Below are 21,470 nucleotides of genomic sequence, written 5' to 3' on the forward strand. Positions count from 1 at the left end.
AATGTCGGAACAGCAACTTGTAAAGTCGGAATTGGAGAGATAAGGCAGAAACATAGCAGACCAAAGTAAATGTTGACTTCATCTTTTTTTTTTGTTTGTATTGTATTTCACATATAACTTTGGGCTCATTAATAATTTGTTGGAACCGTTAGTTGCTGTACTCATATAGTGACTTGTATTAGTTATGAGCAATAAAATACAAAACACTATTTTATTATTATTTGTATAAACGTTGTTTCCATATAATGGTCGGGAACATAAAGAAAAACTCTGAATAACGACTTTTCAACTCAGTAAACCGGACCATCCGAAGAGCACTTGAATGCAGCATGCCTTACTTCCGTGTTTATTTCCTGTGACACTGTGCGCGCGCCTGCTGTCACTGAGAACGCGCAGAGAATGAGTGGGAGGGACTCCGCGCGACCGCTCTGCCCGGATTGACAGCTCGTTCCCTCCCGGTGTAGCCGTTAGCTCAGCTCCGTGGCTGCACTACCGGCTGTTTGAATGGTTTAGCGGCGGAAAGCGGAGCAGAACTGGGATGCAAGTATTTTAGAAATCAAGTTGCTCTTCACTTACAGAAGCCCCACTTCCCGCAGTTGAAAAAAGGTAAGAAATTCTAAGGGTTAGCTTGAGGGCTAACATTAGTCAGCTTTGCTGCCCTTGGATTAGTTAGCGAGCTAAGTGCTAACTGTCTTATTCAAACCAGGCTAGGCGAACCAACATGGATGCTGTGAGTGTTCCTTTGATGCGGTGCCTGGAGATTATCCGCTTTAACTACGGTTTGATTCCCGAGCCGACCGGTATTTTCTAGTTCGGTTGCCAGTCACGAACCGAAAGCCCAACAGCATGTGGGGGCAGGCAGACGTTAGATTCGCATCCCGGGGTGTTGTATTGATTATTTATGGCTTCTAACGTGCCTGATTTAGTGAGTAAAACAGTGAGAAGACATCACAGGATAAATCCGGATTTGCAGTCTGTGTGGCCAAGTGTGCTGTTTGTTTTTCTCGCCTGGCTTTGGAGATGTTTCAGAGACAGGTGCAACTTTCCATACAAGTAGATTAATAGCATGTGTTCAAAATAACCAGGCTATTTCTGATCAATAGCTAAGTGGTCTAAATTATTTCCATTGTGTGGGGCTGCTCCTATTATTGGTGTGCTCACGAGTGAATCTGAAATAGCTGGAGGAGAGCTTCTGCCTTTTTCTGTGCTCTTGCGATGTGTACATGGAGTGGCAGGTGGTGATACAAACTGGATGACTGTGTGGGTGAGAGTGCATGTATGTTTATGGCAGAAGATTTCATTATAAAAATCTTGATTATACAGGGACAGTTTTCGCTCTAAACAGGCACTGGTTATGGTCATAGTTTCACTACCAGCTGTGATTCTGATCATCAAAGTTTATTTCCTCCTGTTTTATTCTATTAATTAATAATACTTCATTAATAACTTAATTAAAGGACAAAAATTAAATTATTACGCATTTTTTATTTTTGGGTTTTAAGCTTTGTTGCTGTACTGGTTGCAGATAATATTGGAACAATCCAATGCAGTGGTGTAGCTCTAATGTACTGTATCTGCAGAGTATTGTTTTTGTTTAATGATCAGTTTTGAAAAGCTGTTTAAGGTGGATATTATAAAGATATCAACTGTTTGTCCTTGCTTTGAATTACGATTCTCTCAAAAAATATTGACACCACTGGAAAAACTAGTTATCAAAAGTGATGCACCTTTACTCATTTGACAAAATACATACCTCACAATGTCTCCTTGTCCAGATGCTCTTCAAACCTTTTTATGGAGTAGTTTTATCAGGAACAGTGCATCACCAGCCACCCAGGCAAACAGCCATTGTAGTCCAGCCTCAGGCCACCATACTACATTCAGGGGCATGACTATTTTTAAGGTTAAATGCATGATGTTTTAATTGATTAACGTCTTTTAAAAAGCATAAGTTGCTTCAATTTCAGTGAGTGACCCTGTCCTGCAAGTTATCCCTTAAAAATGTCATATGAGTCAGCTTTATTTGACAGGACATGTCCAGGAAGCATTTTACCAAATCCTGTTACTTTCTGACTCAGATGTGGTCTGTGAGGGGTGAGGGGAGCTGGTAATGGTGGATGATGTCACCAGGACGATTTCTGGTGTGAGTGGTCAACAGTGAGTCATGTAAAAGCCAGTCGCATCAAATCAGGTTACACCTAGATAACAGAGCAGTAGTAGGTCATAGAGGGAGATTATCACCGCTGCCACACTGCAGATACACTGGGATCTAAATGTGGCTCACTTCACTCATCATTTATTCTAAAAACTAGGATAAATATTTATTTAGACACCATAACATGTCATGTTATAAAGTAGATGTTTAAAATGAAAATGTCAGCACGAGCAAATCCCACTTTATTGGCCAGTTTTGTGATTTTCGGGTCATTTTACTCTAAAGACATTTGAGCGAAATAAGCCACTTCCTGTGTTTGATACATGGAAAGCAACAAATCCTCGTTTAAGGAGCTGAAACCACAGAAAGTTGCAAGTGTTAGCTTTTTAGCTCATTGCTGATTAAGAGATTACTTTTGGGGGGGATTTTACAACCCTTACAAAATAGGAATTTATTCCTTTTATGAGTTTATTTAAGATTTAGAATTAATCAAAGATGCTGCACAAGATGTAAATCGCTTATTTTGCTCATTCCAAACTTCAGTAGCTGGTTTTAGCTGTGGTGCAGTGTAACAGTTTCCTGTCAGAGTGTCTCTTCCATGACCCTTGAAAACCTAAAATTATCCCCCAGCTGGGGTTCCTACTTTGGCTCCCTGGTATTTGGTTTTGATATTTGTATCCGCACATAGAAGTGTGGCCGGCTTCGTATTCAGTCTCTGACATTAGAATCAAAAGAGCTGAGGAGGTGAACAGGAACTGAGCTCCACACACCCACTTGATTCATGAATGATTTAATCTCATTTTCCAGCCCAATTAATGAGCGAGAGACCAGCTCAATGTGATGTATTTTTATCCTTCAGTTTTTATGTTAAAGCTGCTTTATTTGATACAAAGTCATTCCCAAAAGAGAGTCAAGTTTTTTAAGTCAGCTGTCTGAATATACAAACCTAATTAAAGTCTTTTGTTGTGGTTTGGCGGCCATCATGAAACACTATTGACAGTATTGATTAACTGAGTAAAATAGAAACAGATTTCTTAGGTTTTCACATACAATGTATTTGCCTTTGTGATTGGGTGCCTTACAGTCAAAATCAATATGTCCATTCATGTGGTACAGTAGCCACAGTTTAGTTCAATTTTGGCACAAAACTATTCGATGAGTTTAAGGGAAAAGGCATGCTTTGGCAAAAATATGTACCTAAGTCATGCAAGTTAAGTTATACACATAGGTACGTAAAATATGTGACATAGGTTAAGTACGTAAGCAAACTCGGTAAGAATAAGTAGATGTTTTGGACAGGACTGAAACCTTAGTCCTCTGACTGAAGGTTTTGCGTCTGTTCTATCCATTTAACCTGTTGTTCTCCATATGTGGACCTATTGGTTGGTGCTGATGGTAGATGGTAACCCTCTATTACTTTATTGTGGTTTTTGTTGTATTTAGAAAGTGAATCTGTGAGAGTTTTGCAGAACATATTGGCTTAAAATGTAGAAACCAACCTTTTATAATCCTTCGACTGACCTCCTCCTTCGCTCTGTCATCATTATGGCTCACTGCCTCAACAATAAACATGAACATGAGTTATAAAAAGCAGCCTATGCATAGTTTGCATAGAGGACCGATAAAGCCGTGTTTTGCAGAGGACAGTCTGGTCTGGAGTGTTGCGGTCACAGTTTTCTGGCCATTTCTGAAAATAAATATGGCATGCATTACAGTGGGATTAGGATGGCGTGTTTTTTGGGACGGATTTTTTAATACAATGGGGTCCTGAGTCACGAGTAAATCATTACAGATATAATCCAGAGTGGTAGGAGACAGGAGGTCAATTCACCAACAGCCAAAGTCTGGGCACTACACGGTGCAAGACCCCCCAGCCTGTCAGATGGCCACGTCTGGCTCATGTAATTAAGAACAATGGACTAAGTAAACTGGGTCTGAAATTAACCAGCTAATCATAGCTGATGTGTTTCACTGGTTCTTCATTGGGAGGATTTGCTTTTTACTTTTTAAATTGAATATATTTGGACATTTCAAGCATTAAACAATAAATTATCAATCAAGGAAATATATTGGCATGCTACTACAGTGCTAATCCTTTCACTTAGTTATGTGGCGAATAAAAAATCAACAAATTAACATTTTTACTTTATCAGTGTGGAATAGTTTTACTTCATTCGGGTCTTCAGTTTCCTGGTTAAGTGTTGAGTTAGTGACAGTTAAGTGTGACATTCTTTAGAGACAGGAAGTGGATTTAGATGTGGTGTAATCGGCATTAAGAGACACAAGAAAGCGTTCACCAGGGTTCTCAGAGTGTAAATAATCAGGATGTTAAACTGTTTCCTGTTTTATTGAGAAATAGTGAACGTTAAAACCTTGTGTCATGAGCGGTGACGGTGTAATGGTCCTGTGACCACAAGTCACACTGTACTGTCAGATATTCACCTTCACTTTCCCCTCCTCCTCTGCTCTTCCTCCCCCCTGAACCAATCCCATCTTACTGTGTGTCCGTCCATCTGTGTCCCCCTGACCCAGCTGTCTCCCCTCTGCCTCCCCTGTGTTGCTCCATCTTCAAACCTCGTGCCTTTTCTCTGATCTTTGACAGCGATTCCACATATATTTGTTCTGGTGGATCCTGAATGAAGCACAAAGTTCCTCTGTGAAAACATGTGATTGAAGAAACTGCGAGTTGTTAATTGTGTAAAGAAACACTTTGTGATATTATCACGATTAAAATAGAGCTGTATTTTTAGCAGTGCTGCCTTCACAGTTACACCTGAGCTGACTGGTACAACAGCAGTCTTTCTATCGTCTGTTCCTGTGGGGAAATGCACCGGGTTTTTTATTCGTTCTCTCTGACAGCCCTGAAGGTAACGCCACAAATATTACATTTTACATTTGTGAATTATAAATGAATATTACAAAGAATTTCAGGTTGAGTTACTATCTTGAAGTGTAGTTACATAATATATATGGTGGATTCACTGAAGTGATTAGACTCAATAGCTCTGTACATTTAAAGTTGATTTATAAAGTAGTAAAATTAAAACATGATTATAACCTTTTGCTCAGTCGATTTAGTGGCTAATCTAGTAAACATACTCCATTTATGAACCTTTTGATATTTTCTCAGATTAATGTATTATTTATTTAGTTTATAAGGTTTTTTTGTATCACAGCCCGAGGTAACATCTTCAAACACCTTGTTTTATCTGACCAACAATCCAAAACCCCAATCAATTAAACATTTGATGATATAAACATAGAAAACATTTTAAAACTGGGTTCAAATTGTTGGCAATTCATTATTTGTCAATTAATTAACATTTAAATGACGTAATGTTTGAAGGATGGATTGTTTAGTCTAGAAATATGTTACAACAAACTATTTCTTAAAGCCTAAAGTGACGTCTTCAGATTGCTTCTTTTGTCCAACATACAATCATGATCTCTAAGACTCTTTACTGTCATAACTGACGAATTGAAGAAGCAAATATATTAAAGTGGAACCTGTAAATGTTCGTCGTATTTACCTGAAAACCTGACTGAACCAGTTAAGATATTAATCTTCCCAGTATCTAATCTATTAATCAACTAATCTTTACAGCTCTTAAACATTTACTGAGAATGATTTCACAAATTCCTTATACATTAAGTGGGGACTGCACTTCCTCCAGTGCAGTATACAGTAGAGTTTGTGCACACAGTGTACATTAGCAGAGTCAAGTCATTACTGTGATGTTTTCTCCTGCACTGTTTGCTTGCGTTTGTCCATTAAGAAAGCTCATGCAGAAGACAGCTGATTGGACATTAGCTAATGAATTGGATCTGACTTTTAGCATCTCAGCATCCTCGTGCCAAGATGTAGAGACTGATTGTAAAGCAGGCCGTGGAGAAGCGGTGTGTACGTGTGTGTGTGTGTGTGTTTATATTTTATATCCCCAACCTTTGCTCCAAATGATTGCCTCGTCTGCACTTTGATTTCACTTTGATTTGTTTTCTTTGAAGAAGTCATAAATGTTGTTTGACCCAGGCAGCAATCTAAGTAAGGACAAGTGCTATGAAATGGTAGCATGATTCTCCTACCAAGCACCAAATCAAAGGCCATTTTCCCTTGAAGATATTTCTCTACTGAACAAGTAGCTTTCATCTGATTACCAAACAGCGGGGGCCTGTAGTAAAGTACTTATGCATATAGACTGCTGCAGGGATTATCTATATTTGTTGGCCAACAAGGAAGTGAGCATTCCCTGGTTTCTTTGACAAAGGGCCAATAGGATTTTTTCTTTGGTGTTTGTTTATCTCAGCTTTGTAGAAAACAAGAGTTTATGGTACTTACACATTTTGTTCAGCAAGATTATCTCTCACAAATTAAACTGCTTTTATGAGCTTTGTAGTGTTAATGTAATCATAAGAAGTCAAACAGCTAACGTAATGATTTAAACAAACTACACCAAAAGTCATCACCACTAAGCTTCCTTCTTGAAATTGTATTTTTTTGAGCTTACCTCTTCTGCAAAAGCTTTTTCAGTCAGTCCTCCGAAAATGTAAAAATCTGCAAGCTCGATAGATTGAGTGAGAATATTTTGCAAGGAGAAGAGTATAAACACAACAAGGCTGTAAAGGCAGACGAGTGTAAAGTCCTCACCAATCTCAGGAGTCTCATTTAGCCACTCGTTAGCACACGCTAAAGCTCAAAGATTAAAAAGTGGGGTATTAACAGATGGATTTCATGTTGTAGAACAAAACATAAAAGCTGTCTTAAGCTTGTGCTAACCCCAAACCATTCAGGCATCTAATTAAAATCCATTCAAAAAACTCATTTACTTTAGAGAGGACTTTCTCTCTCTCCTTTTGGACTCATTCCTGCAGCATTTCATGTCCTGAAAAACTGGGAATCTCAACAAATTCCTCATATTCTAGGCATGTTCTGTGCCCTCATGTTGGATGTTTTTATGCCTAACAAATCACACCACTGCTCCTGGAATAAGGTGGAGATTCCTAGAAATTGTTGCATCATCTTAAGATAAGATATCAAATAACTTTCTTAATCCCGGGAGGGAAATTGTAATACCAGATTGCTCCAACATTACAGTGCAAAAATAAGAGTAACACAAAATAACAACTCCATTATAAGTGAAATATATATGGGTCTAATAGAGGGCTAATAGAATAGCAAAAGAAGTACAATAAGTAATTTACAAACATAAATAAGCTAAGTAGAAAATGTGTTATTGGCAAAGATAATAAGAAGTAATAAACAACTTATTTTGCACCAGTTGATGAATGTAAAGACTACATATGCATAACTGTGCAAGATAAAAATGAAAAGTAATATTACACAAGAAAGTGAAAGTAACATTCAGTCAACACTGGACCTGTTAGGAAGCAGTTACCAGCAGTTCAAGGAGATTTAAAGAAATATTTCACGTTTATATCTGACATGCAGCAACCTGTACAGCTCTTTTTATTTTTCTATGACCGTTGTTTTTATCCCTAAACGAGGAGGAAGACATGCCTGTTATTAATCTGCTATAAAGCTTTGATTTGTTCAGTTCAGTTGTTCTGTGGAAAACAGCAGGAAACGAGTGACTGGAAACAGCGTAGAAGATTCCTATGTCCATCTTTGTGATGTCATTGTTTTTGCACATTTGGCAAAAGAACAAAACAGAAAAGGGTTATAAAAACATCTAAAGCATTCTTGTTGTGGAATAAACACTGCGATGAGTCAGTGGTTCGTTTCCTGTCCATGCATGTGTGTGGCAGCTGTGTTTACTGTGTCAGTCGTAGCATTGAGGCCTCATTATAATCTATTGATTAAGAGGCAGGGCTGCATGTGTGTTTGTAACCTGATCTCAATGAATGGAGAGCCGCACACTCCTACAATCAAGAATCACTGGATTTTTAGCCTGTCTGTTTACCCATAATAGTTTGTTTTTCTGTGTAAAGCTTCATTATTTTTTATATTAGTATAATAGGGCGGCAACTAACATTACATTTGTCTTCAATGTCAGAAAATAGTGAAAAATGTCCAATCAAGGGTCCAAAACCAATGATATTTAAATCATTGTCACATATGACAGAAAAGAATGAATTTCTCACATTGTGCAGGAAAAACTACAACAATTATTATCTCAAGATGTCAAGAGAGTTTAAGTAATCATCAAATGTCATGAATGAGATCAAATCAACTCAAACGGTGTTTTTCAGACAAACATGCAGCCCAAAGGACTTCATAGAACAAGACAAGACTTTAATCACTGTAGTACAGAAGAAGAAGCAATGAATAATACTTTGCAGGAGTAAATGTTAACACATATAATAGTTCATAAAACAAATACCTCAAATGGGTAAAAATTGGGTGAAAATCAACGATTAATACTTAAAATGTAAGGCAATAAATGTCTTATTGTGATAATTGATCGTTTAGTCTAAAAAAATTATGCATCAAATAACCCCAAAGGTTGCTCTTGTATCGATTTTCTCGCTTTTTTCACATAATTATTCAATTACATCTGAATTCTTAACTTGAACTGAGCGGGATATTCGTTCAGTCACATCCTTACTGATCACCTCTCTTTCAGCTCTTCAATGATGATCAATTACCATCATTCAGGTGCTGATATGAGGCCTGTGAGTAAATACATAACTTGGTCTGGTGTCTCTCAAAGCATCTTAACTCCATTATGAAAGCTGTATTGATAAAAGCAGACGGGAGTTGTGGTCGAATTCCCGACAGACAACTTAGAGATTAATAACCGAGCAGTGAGAGAGCAGCCGGAGAGGATGTGTGTTAAAGTATCTACTGTTAATGTTTCCTCCATAAGCTGAATAAGACTGCAACTTTTACTATTTTATATTTGAAACGAGCAGTGACTATCCTCTGTTTCCTAAAGGCTATTAGAAGAATGTTTAAAGGGTTTTCAGTAAAGTCAAAATGAGGAAATTCATGGAATGCAGTAATTCAATAATTAATGATTACCATGTAATAGTAATGCCATCTGAAAGGGGATCAATGGGGTGAATCGTTGAGGAAAAGGAGGAGTAAAATGTAAACAATACTCTGAGGAAAGATTAATGGAAATAGAAAGCTAGAAGGGGTAAAATGTGGCAAGAGGGGGAGACAATGTAGGGACAATTGTTTTCCAAAAATGAGGGAAGAGAGGTGGAGGGATGGGCTGACACGCTAACGAGGAAGTGATGACAAAGGTGTGAAGTAGAAAGAGGGGGTGGAGGAAAATGTGATGATGGTAAGAGTGATGGAGTAGATGGGAGATGGTGCAGATATGGAGAGAGGCAGCTGCTGTGTTCATAGCCAACTGTCATGCAAGATTTCATTTAATGCTTGAAATAGGAATCAGATGCATCTCCATCAGTTATCATAAATATACCAACATTTTTTAATCTTAGCATATTTAACAGCACTGTATTATAAAAAATAGTAATAAAAGGGCTGCAACTACTAATTATTTCTTGGCAATTAATCTTTTGATAAGGTTTTTGATAGATAAGTTATTTGTTAAAAAATGGTTAAATATTTTGATCAGTTCTGCGCAAAAGTCCAAGACTACGTCCTCAAATGTTGTGTTTTATCTGCAGCCTAAACATATTTGTCTGCTGTCATAGAGGAGGAAAGAAAGAAGCCGTAATCAGAGAATTTTTACATTTTTTTCCTTAAAAAATTACTCAAACTGATTTATTGGTTATTAAAATAGTTGGCGAATAATTATGTATTGATTAGAAATAAATCATTGTAGCGCTTACAATAATCTTTATTGGCTCCCAGTGCTTTTATTGCAAAGTTTAACTGGAGCATTTAAGAGCTAAAACGATTATTAGATTAATACGTTAATTTACAGAAACTAAATCCACAATTAATCCTTTTAAAGTGATTTTTTACCAAACACTTACTTGTTCCAGATTCTTATTTGTTATTATTCTACAATTCTTTGATAATGTGACAGTAAACTTTATATCTTTGGGTTTTGGACAGTTGGTCAAACAAAACGAGCGATGCAGTGACATGACTTACTTGTGTGACCAAGTTCCCAGAAATCTTCTGACTGTTTTCTTTGTTTTGTAACTTCGCTGCCTCAGTCTGGACATTATAATAAGTAGAAACTGTAAATCTGACAAAATTCAAAGGGATCAAACGATTATTTGTCTCTCGCCTTTACCCCACTTTTTTTCAACATAAAGTCACATGATGGTGCACTGCAAGGAAGGGACTTCAACTCTTGAGTGGTTAGGACCTAGCTTAGACTTCAGGAGTTTTAAAATTCTAACTGTTTAAAAGTTAGGTTGCATCATGCACATAAGGAGAAACTTAACAGATATTGAAAAGTGTTGATGAGAAATGTTTGTGGAGACACGGTTAACACAGGTTGTATATTCTTTAACAAGAACTGCAGGTGAGATTCTACCTGTTTGTTACCTGTCAGTGGTAGTATGTTAGCTCACGTTAGCCTCAAGGGCGTTGGAGAACTGTTGGATGCCCCATCTCCTTCTCTTCTCTCTCTAATTGGTAGGTGATCCATCTCGGAAAGTACTGACATAATCATCCCTGTTTTAAATCTTTAATGAAACATGTTTGAAATAAAATCAGGTAGGGCTGGGTTTAAAAAAATCTATATTTCAGATTGGAATGGATTCTCATTTGAATGACCCAATATCGATTCAGAAATCCCAAGATTGATCTTTAAAAATATGTAAAAACATGTCTGATCACTCACATTTCTGAGCGCTCCTGAACGTAGCACGACTCAGTGCATCCCCTCGAAACATGGCAGTGAGGGAGACATGTCCGGACTTGTTTACTACGGAGACATCAGTGACCGCCGACGGACTCTTTTTATCGTGTGTGCGTCCATGAATATGAAAGTTAGTTTTGCACTGATGTTTATGTTGCTCTGTGTTAGCGTCGGCTATGAGACCTCGTGGGCCAAATCTCACGCAAGTTGAACGCCAGTTTGTTTAATCAAAACCTTGAGACAGATGTGCAGACTAAAAATCTGAACTGAAAAAAAGTTCATAAGCTGTCTAAGTTATAAAATTGTTAAAATTGTGACTGCTGTGTGTTAGTCATTTAAAATAAAAAGTACATGATGTAACTTCTTTAGGGTCAGTTCTTATTGTAAACATTAAACATTTTGATAATGCACCAGGTTAGAGGTGCACTGATACTGTAACTGAAATACTCCCACAACAAATCGAATCGGATCGGATTGGAAATCGAATCGGGACCCTGTGAATCCGAATCGAATTGAGAAATCCATATCGATACCCAGCCCTATAATCAGCTGTTTTTAGATGGGCCCACGAGCCACTTTGGAGGTTTAAGTTTCGCGAGAAGCAGATTCCTGCTGTGATTGTCAGAAGGGCCAAATAAGGTATAAATCATCCCTCCAGTCCGATTCCAACCTAACTTGACCCAATAGCAATGTTGTGTTTTGACCCAGCATCAGTGTTATGGAGTTAATTTTAGCCTGCACCGATGGGAAAAACCACCCAACAGAAGGGATGTTTTGAGCCAGTAACCCAACAGTCATTTAAAAATAACACAACTGGGTCAAAACAGCCTTATTGGTACTATTGGGTCAATCTAATCCGGTATTTCATCGGAGTTGTATTGCCCGACAGTGGGTCAACTTTCAACCCATGTTTTTTTAGAGTAAAGAAGAACAACTAATGATGAAAGAAAATCTGGACAACACAATGAAATGACACCAGCGCCCCCTGATATTAAAAACAGCATTAAAGGAAGATGAATATGTAAAAAACTTCTGTAGTCTGAAACAAACTTAAATAATCAGTGAATTGATGGAAATTAAGGCTGGAATTGAGATTAATGTTTGTTGCGTATTAAACAGACAGTTTTGTGCAAACATCAGCAGAGGTTAAGACATGTAATGCACTCCATGCATAATTTACATTCCATTTGCACTTTCTGTACCTGTTTTTGGCAAAGAACAGCACGTGTGTGTGTGTGTGTGTGTGTGTGTGTGTGTGTGTGTGTGTGTGTGTGTGTGTGTGTGTGTGTGTGTGTGTGTGTGTGTGTGTGCATGTGTACAGACAACATCTGCTGGCTGGTGTAGTCAATAAAACAGACTAATGATCCATGTCTCTCCTGCTGGGCTGCGATGAGGGCAACAGATGAGTTCAGAATAAATGAAAGCATTAAAAAAATGCTGTTTTATTATCTCAGCAGTCGCGAGGCTTACAGACAAATCTCACCCATTAATATTTTAAACTGTTTTTAGGAGATACAAGCGATACACCGTGAATTCCTGATTTAATTTTGTAGTCCTTAACGTTTTTTTATTTTTTTTATTTTCCTTTCTCTTCCTAAAATACTCCTTTAGGCTAATTATTTTAATCTACAACATACTCATGACTGTAATCTTTATTAAACACCTTTATTTTGAAATTCCTATGGCAGGTCTGTCACAGCTTCCTTTCTGTTCCCCCTGATTAAATAGGCATTCAAAATCATCTCATATCCTTCGCAGTCCCCTAAAATTAAATTAAGTTGAATCATATTTTGGCATATCAGTTTTTATCAGTACTGTTTCCAAAAATATATATTTATATCCTTTATTAGCTTGACATTTCTAATATTGTATATAGTGAGATCTAGCAAGAGTGAGCTGCAAGCAAAGGGGAAAGACTTGGAGGCAAAGACTGTTTTCATATCCAGAGATTGTAGCACACAAACGTGTACTTTTAATGAACTTTTTAGTGGTTAAATCGATGTAACTGTAAAGTGTCTATGAGTATCACAACAAGCGCTGTATAAATAAATGTATTATTATTATATTAGAACTTTTGTTTGCCTTCCCCAACACTTCATCATTGGTTGCATCTCGTTGGTGCTGGTGTGTAAGTGGAGTGGCAGCTTTGTCTGATGCGAGCTGACAGCAGAACCCTGGCCTATTTTCCTAAATCTCCCCTTCACACACAAAAACACACACATGCAAACACACATCTGTGGCACAAAAGCATTAATTGTGACTCTAGCTTCACACACAAACAGTAATAAAACCATATTCTGCAACTGTGTGTCTGGTGAAATGAACTCATGACAGGATATTTGGATCCGAATAAAGGGAAGTGAATCAGTCGCATACCTCAGCGCTCTCACTTCATGTCTTACACTTTCCAACTTCTGTTTTTATTTTTAAGTGTAGAAGATGTTACTTTACTCCTTTAAGTTGATTTGTTTTTGTTTCATGGCTTTAAAGTAATAAGTCGCTTTCTTTGCATAAATTCAACTTATGCAGAAAACTGGACAAACTTAGTTTTTCAGGCAATTACACAATATTACAAATTTTAAAAACAGATCTGTGAACAATATTTGCAGAAATCAGGAAGTCCACTCATGTTTGAGGTGTATCAGGGTAGAGTTAATCCAGCAAAGGGGGAAATGACCTGAATTGGCCGTGGTTTCCTGACACTTCTACCCGCTCCTCGTGATGGTGAAGCATCATGAAACATTGGAGACATGAAACATTCACATACTATGTTTCTAAAAATCTGTGCACAGCATTTTACACTTGACACTTGATTTTAATGTATTGACTAACCTCAAATCCAGATAGCATGTTCTCGAGGATATGAAAAGGTTCTACCTCTCAAATTTCCAAGTCAAAGAGGACTAAATGCTCACTTCACTTATTTATTTGGCTCACAATAAAATGGAAAAATGCTTCTGGTTTTGGAGAGCTGTTTTCGGTAACCTTAGCCAAATATAAAACGAAATGTGAAATGTGTCTTTTTTTCCTCCTTGACTTGAAATTTAGAGAGTTGCTACCTTTTGTCTCTTCTGTAATACCTCAAACATGTCTTTGGCACTTCAGCTCTGCAATTTGCCATTTCAACTTTGCTTTCCACCAACGAATGTGTTTCCAGAAGGATGTTTTTGCAGGCTCTGTGTTGTGTTTTGGCTCGTTGGCAGAGCTTCTGAAAATCTTCAAACAGAAATGCTCGCTCGCCTCTCTCAGAACACAAAGCCTGCAGCTGGTTAATAATCACACATGATTTGTTGCATCATGACGGACAAATGCTCTTTGCCACGTTTCATTTTACAGGCTTTCCCCCCCTGCTTTTAATACGACCATGTCCTCTGTCCTTCCTGCTTTGTAAATTGTGTGAGTGGATTTATGTTCATGCAGTTTACAGCTTCAAATCAAGGAATTATAAACACACAGACTGACTCATATGTTATTTGGTTTAGTGTAAATCATGCAGATCTTTAGTTACAGTTTGACTGCGCCGTCTTTGGCAGATATTTAGATCCACAGGCCGATTGATCATGTTCTGTTTGTTATGGAGATGATCATCATAACATCTTGCAGGATCCTGGACTGATGCTCACACTCTGATCCAAAAGCTGGGCTTTGAGTATGGTGTCGACTAATCGTTGCAGCCCTATTGGCGACATCCAGCTTGACCTAAACATCCTTTTTTTTTTTTACTTTGTAAAACTAATAGTTTTGCAGATATTGCAAGCAGCTGCAGAACTTGCTAGCATAGCAACAGCTGGCACATTAGCTCCATCCTTTTTCCTTTGTACAAAATGGTCACCTGTTTCACTGTTGACTCATTAAATAGTATGCACACACAGGCGTAAATAGAAAATGAATTTGAATAGATCGGCCCATGATTGGCTACATTATCACCCATACTCCAGCTATTTAAATCAGTATGGAATGATATCACAATTGTTTCCGTGCTTGCTTGATCTTAGAGTTTCTCTTAAAGTTATCCTTATCCAGTATCCAGTGAGACACTTCTACTGGCAACAACCTCCAGTTCGGGGGTGTTAACCGACATATGAAACAAGTACGCTAAGTGAAAGTAGGTAAAACACAGTGTAAAAATACCTAAACCTAAAAAAACAGCCTCAGGTGTGGAGGCAGTTACACCTTTGAATCTCACACACTCTCAGACACACGCCATATACCATCACCCTCATTACTCTGTGTGTTAAATCCTTCCAGTCTGTTTCTCCCTGTGAATGGCAACCTTACAGCTCATTTTAACAAGACCAAATCTGATTGGCTGTTGGCTCAGGTGGGCAGTCTTTGCGTTAGTCTCACTGTGGTTAATACTGTACAAACACACACACACACACACACACACACACACAAGCAGAGTCTCTCAGTGCGTTGATAATCCCTGAGGGTACGGATGCATCGCCCTCATTGGTTAATCCCGGTCAGGTGGTGGTGATTCTGTGTTGTGACTGGTTAATCCGAGGCACAGTAGTGGGCAGGATTTAAGGAGGTGTTAAATCAATGTGTTGTCAGCCGTGCTGGTGTCGAGGTAGCACAGGCATGGCCTGACACGGCCATCTGGTGCCATATAGGCCTTTAGATCAAAAGTAATGGCCAACACTGAAATGAGGACTTTCAGCAATGTCTGCCTGGTATTTTAGCACCTTTATAGACCATGTTTACCTGCAGCTTTTCCTGCATGGTGTGTTTGTTTTCGAGGTTTATGTGTTGCTTTTTTATACTCTGTCTTTGTGCCTTTTTCCCACTCTGTATGTTTAAGATTATCTCTGTGTGTTTAGATAGCTAGCCAGTGAAAGCCTGCTAAAGCTAGCCTCCTCCCACTCACTGCTTTAGCTCAACACACTTGAACACAGGGTAGCTAATTGCTAACCTGAGCTTCATCTGATTGCTTTAAAACGGTGTGAAAGCACGGCCATCCAACAGGTAAAATATTAATTTTGATTTGCCTGTCTTCAGGAAAAACGTGGGAAACACCAGATATATGTCAGGGAGTAAGGAAGGAGGTCAGCTAACGTAAATATAGTGGAATTAAATGCAATAAGGTGAATAAACTTGACTAAAGTACAATGAAGAATGATTTAAAAAATGTGAAATTAAAAAGCAAACGACCCGCAACTTGCCACCCAAGGTAGGCTACTTCACGTAGCAAACAATACGGACCAAAAATAGATTCAATTTTGTCAGACTATAAATGACATCAATTAAATTTAAAATCAATACAGACCAATAAAACAGCGGGGATAATAAATATATTATGCCAATGCATGTTCAGGCCTATTTGCTAAATATTGTACAGGTAATATATTTAGGCTAGTTATTTATTTTATCATGACTGTCCTGCTCGACATCATGTTAAAGTAGCCTTTTTCAGGGCGCTCTTCCACACTTTAATTATAATGTGACATCAGACAATTGTATTTTGGAAACCTTTTTCAAACCATAGCAAATGTTCTCATGAAGCTACTGAGTTTCATCTGTAATTGCAGGAAGGTGCAGCTCTAGTGTGAAGATGTTCTTAGTTTAAGTCTGGCTGTCTGCTGCGATCTGTCTGTGGGGCTGAATTGGCTTACCGTGGTCTCTCTAAGCCTGCTAACCCCCATACACCTGCTGTCTGACAGGGTGAGGGCTCTCTGTTTCTGCTCAGGTCAGAGGTCAGGAGGTGGATTTCTCTCTAAAATCTAGTGACTTTTTCTACTGAAATATAAAATTCAACTTTGTCATTTGAGTGTCTTTAGCGAGCAATTGTTCCACCTGTTCTGCAAATATTTACATGGCTTACAATCATCTCACTTCCTGTGTGAGGAGGGATTATCAGCCCACTGTTGTTATTGTTGTTGATGGGTGGTGTTTGTTAGCGTAGTGTAGTCTGTTAGCTTATCTTAAACCCTGCTGTACAGTATCTCTGTAGCCCAACTGTGTTTTCTCCCATTATACCTCTGCTGCTTCGTCTGACCTCCAGTAGCCTCTCTGATCTCCTTCCTTCCTTCATTCGTTGGTTTAGCTTGAATGCTAATTTTGCAACTCCTAAATCATCTTTTTTTTTTAACGAATTCTTATAGCTACAGCAGCAGATGATAATTAGTAATCACAAAAACTTTGAGACAACAAATCAAAGGAACCAAAATAATAAAGCTATTTCTCCACCACTGGTTAACTGGCCTAATTTGATTTAAATAGCTAACATAATGGACTGTGTCATTATTGGCTTTTCTTTATACAAAATATTGCCATTTTGTGGCATGCATACTGTATACTGCAAGTATTACTTTTTTATTTATTTACAATTATGCTTCAATGGACAAGGTTTAAACCAGATGCTGACTCCTATTCTTGATGATATTTGTGGCAACAAAGCCAGAAACTGTATTTACGTGTGCCATCCTCTAGTCACACATTTGTGGATGTTCTCATGTGCTGTTCATTTTATTTGCCAAGATGCTTTTACTGCCTGGTGCTGTTTTTGGAATTATAGTGAGAGCAGACAGGGTCAGACATTCCTCCACAAACTTAGGCTTTTACTTACTGGTGATTTGCAGGTGAACCACAAACTTGGATTACCGTAGCCGCTGTATGTAATCCTGCTAGTAACAGAAATGTACCTGTCATAAACACTCGTCTACACTGGTTGCTTTTAAATAATTATGTATGCACATTTTGAAGTACGACGTGAGGAAAGCTGTATGGAAACAAATAGTTTGCTAAATCTACAATTTATGCTTCCTTGAGGTGATTTTTGCGGCTTTCTGAAAAGTTCTGACATTGGGATTATATAATTGGTCCACTAATCCTTGCTCTGTGTTGCACTCTGTTCTTCTTCTTGTAGTTCTGATTAACTCCTTGTTTACTGCAGCAGGAACGTGAGGTTCATTTAGGACACAGATAATAAATCTCTGGCTTATACACCTGCCTACCTGGCTGAGTGACATGAACTTAGGTAACCCTGCTTTAAGTCATTTATTCCTTTCACTTCAAGTAAACACATCACACCCTTAAATCCCACTCACCACCACAATATCGGACAAGTCAGTCATCATCTGGCCTTGAACGTGCAGCTTTAAATTCAGTATAAGAGCTGGAATGAGTGTGATATATGTTGTTGATGGATGTTTCCTCTCTCCTACTGTCCCGCGACTTGTGTTACCATTTCTGCCTCTGAGAAAGCCAGAAAAGACACAGTTTAGTGTTATTCTATAAGGGAGTTCCAGTATTTTAAACCTGGTCTTTTTAGTATTTTGCATAATATGTGGTTTAAATTACTTATTGTTCCAAAAAGTTTTGGAAATGCTCCAGTAGTTTGCTCCAACAGGCAGCCGCGAAATAGGCTGCAATGACTGCAACATAATCCTTGCAGGCAAATGCATCAAAGTACGTCCATAAAAAGTTCTTGTTTATTCCACTGACAGGCTCAGATTATTATTATTAAGTATCTGACAACGTTACAGAAAGAAACCCTACAGAGGTGGATCTTTTTGTTTCAGTGTAGGATGCTTTTTTGAAACTAAATACAGCCGTTGAATCGCTCACTTCAAAGCCACCAGACTCCATTGACAGAAGTAGTAATTCTACGTTGCAGAACACAGGCGTTGGTAGAGCTGCTGCTTTGCCTGTATCTGTCAGTTTTTTTGTGTTAAACCGAGTTTTTCGCTGGTTATGAAACAGACTGAAATGAATTCTGATGACTCTATATGAACTTCAAAAGCAAACAGCCAATCACCGACAAGGTTGATTATTTCTTCATAGTTATTTGTAATGCCTGAAACCACTGGCGGGGGGTAGGTGTCAGACAAAACGATTAACTGCACGCTGCCTTTGTTTACATTCTCCAGGGCAAACATTTAAAGTGAGTGCTACATATGAAATTTTTTGTTAAAAAAAACATCACTAGGCATGCACAGGACAAAATCAGCAAAGAGATAAGAGTTACGGCTTTGTCCAAAGGGGGCGGCAAAATCAACAACAGAAAGCTCCTCACAGCAGCTGTAACGTGTGTTAGACAAAGTATTTAAACGCGAAAGTCACACAATAACACAAACAAACGAACAAATCCACGCAGCAGTAGACAAAGAGCTCCAGTGTTCTGCAAGGTGAAATTACACTTTTGTAAATGGAGTCTGGTGGCTTTGGGAGCAATGTGAGAGCTGTTTTTGGTTTCAAAGGAGCATCACAAAGCTTTATCTCTGCAGGGATCCTTTCTGTAATGTTGTCAGACACTTAGAATAGCATCCAAGCAGGCAGAAGGGAAGGGAGTAGCCTTGTAATCTGCCAGTCATCGCCAAAATATTCCACCCTTTTCTTTGGAAATTTAAATCTTAGCTAAAAACAAGAAACATGTGTTAGAAGCAGAGTCAGAATGGAAAAACAACAAAGCAACTTGTTTTGATATGAACCCTTATCTCATCAGCTTCTTTGTCCTCTCTTGTTTTTGTTTCCTACCTGACAGGTGAGACGCTGAGTGAGTGAGTGAGTGAGCGAGGGAGCGCGTGAGAGAAGGAACAGGATAGAGAGAGAGAGAGTGAGAGAGGCCATGGAGCAGCAGAGACAGAGATCTCTCTCCACATCAGGAGAATCGCTGTACATCGTGCTAGGATTGGACAAGAGCGCCACCACAGAGGACATCAAGAAATGTTACAGGTACAAACACAACCTTGAACATTGACGCAATGCTCTACATTACAGCCTGAAGAAAAAACACTCCACCTGTAATGTTGATGTTTTATGTTTAAGACCACTAGAGGGAGTTAGAGGCTGCTGGAACAGACAGTTTTATGAGACAATTCTCCTCCTCTCATATAGATTTCTTTATTTCTTTATTATTGTTTTTAAAATGATTTAAATGATGAGTTTAAATGGGTTTTAAAGAAGTACAATGTTTTCCTCTTTGCTTTAAAAGAACACTTCTGCACAATTTGGAGGTGCTTTTTATCTAATTTGCATAGTTTTGACTACTTTTATGTACATTTTTCTTTACCTGCAACTGTTATAGATCAGTGTTTCTGAATCCTTTTGTTAGAATAACTCCCAGGCTTACTCCCCTATTTCCATCAGAGCTTTACAGAATAAAACATCCTTTGTCGATGGAACGAAAACTCCTAAAAATAACTTTCAATCTCTGTTATTGTTTGAGGAGGAGAAAGTAGAGTAGAAACCATCACAGGATGTAATTACAGTGCTGTTTTAAAGCATCCTCTGTTCTTTCTGGGTCTTTTTTCATGCAGGAAACTGGCATTAAAGTTTCACCCAGATAAGAACCCGGACAACCCAGACGCAGCTGAAAAGTTTAAAGAAATCAACAACGCCCACTCCATCCTGAGCGACGCCACCAAGAAGAACATCTACGACAAATACGGCTCGCTGGGGCTCTACGTCGCAGAGCAGTTCGGAGAGGAGAACGTCAACACCTACTTTGTTCTGTCCAGCTGGTGGGCCAAGGTAGGACGGATACATGGGGCCTGGTGTGAGGCTAGCACAACAACCATTCTTTCTGTCTTGATCATGAAGTGCAATGTTCAAACCAGACTAATTCAAGAGAAAATAGTGTGTTGTTTAATATTTATATCTCATGTCTCTCTCTCCTCTCTTCGTCCCCCAGGCCTTGTTCGTCTTCTGCTGCCTGTCCACAGGATGTTATTTCTGCTGTTGTCTGTGTTGCTGCTGTAACTGTTGCTGCGGGAAATGTAAACCTCGGCCGCCCATGGACCAGGAGCCCGAGTTCTACGTCTCCCCCGAGGACCTGGAGGCCCAGATGACCGCTGACGAGAGAGGTGAGGACGGGGACGCATGTAACAGGAAAAACTTTTACGATGTTGATATAGAAAACCCCTTTTTGACAATTACTGCTACCTGCAATTGTTTTGACCGGGGTAATTATGATTTGAGACTTTCATATCATTCAAGGGACTCGTAGGGAGCAGAAAACAATGTAGAACTGTTGTACTCTTTCTGCTTTGCTTTGGTCTACATGTTCCAATGTGTGTGTGTCTCTTCCCCAGATGGCGGTGATCCCATCGTGATGCAGCCGTCCTCAGCCACAGAAACCACCCAGCTCACCTCTGATGCCCACCAAAGCTACAGAACCGACGCATACTAGACACACACACAAACAACGCACACATATACAAAGCACACACAAATGGCTCCAACACAAGTACAGGATCACACACACGCTCCTCACACCTTTCTGGTCAATTTTTTCCCTTCATCTACAGCAGTGAATAAAAGCACACGCACATTTGCACCAGCAAATACGACCTACCAAGCCAGAATGTTTTTTTTATTAAGGTCAGATTCACGGTGGAGGGAGGGGAGGAGGAGGGGGAATAACGAAGGAGGAAAATAGACTTTGCGACTTCAGATAAAATCAATTGTTTTAACAGTGTTTAGACAGAATTAGGCCGAGACACGACTCATCTTGTTTCCGTCAGAGACACAAAGCAGACACAGAGTTTTTTGATTAGCTAGAGCAACAATACTTCAGACGGATGAGCTTACATTAGAAGGAAATGTATGTTTAGACAAACACAGAC

General features: G+C 38.8%; 1 protein-coding gene across 1 annotated transcript; it reads left to right on the plus strand.

Moving 5' to 3' along the window:
* The first annotated feature begins 461 nt into the window (after positions 1 to 461).
* On the plus strand, positions 462 to 21,142 carry dnajc5ab (DnaJ (Hsp40) homolog, subfamily C, member 5ab). Its single transcript, XM_069660505.1, has 5 exons — positions 462 to 606; positions 19,388 to 19,578; positions 20,163 to 20,376; positions 20,537 to 20,708; positions 20,937 to 21,142. The coding sequence occupies exons 2-5, from the start codon at positions 19,472 to 19,474 to the stop codon at positions 21,032 to 21,034; spliced, it is 591 nt and encodes a 196-aa protein (XP_069516606.1). The 5' UTR covers positions 462 to 606; positions 19,388 to 19,471; the 3' UTR covers positions 21,035 to 21,142.
* The last annotated feature ends 328 nt before the right edge of the window (positions 21,143 to 21,470 follow it).

The sequence above is a fragment of the Semicossyphus pulcher genome, unplaced genomic scaffold, assembly GCF_022749685.1.
Source record: "Semicossyphus pulcher isolate SPU_LCO1_2020_fin unplaced genomic scaffold, fSemPul1.0.p SCAF_13, whole genome shotgun sequence".
NCBI lineage: Eukaryota > Metazoa > Chordata > Actinopteri > Labriformes > Labridae > Semicossyphus > Semicossyphus pulcher.

Excerpts from the sequence above, each read along its gene's own strand:
- dnajc5ab (XM_069660505.1), top strand. The coding sequence starts at position 19,472 with ATGGAGCAGCAGAGACAGAGATCTCTCTCCACATCAGGAGAATCGCTG. Across the intron at positions 20,377-20,536 it reads TGTCCAGCTGGTGGGCCAAG|GCCTTGTTCGTCTTCTGCTG; the intron begins GTAGGACGGATA and ends TTCGTCCCCCAG. Across the intron at positions 20,709-20,936 it reads GATGACCGCTGACGAGAGAG|ATGGCGGTGATCCCATCGTG; the intron begins GTGAGGACGGGG and ends TCTCTTCCCCAG.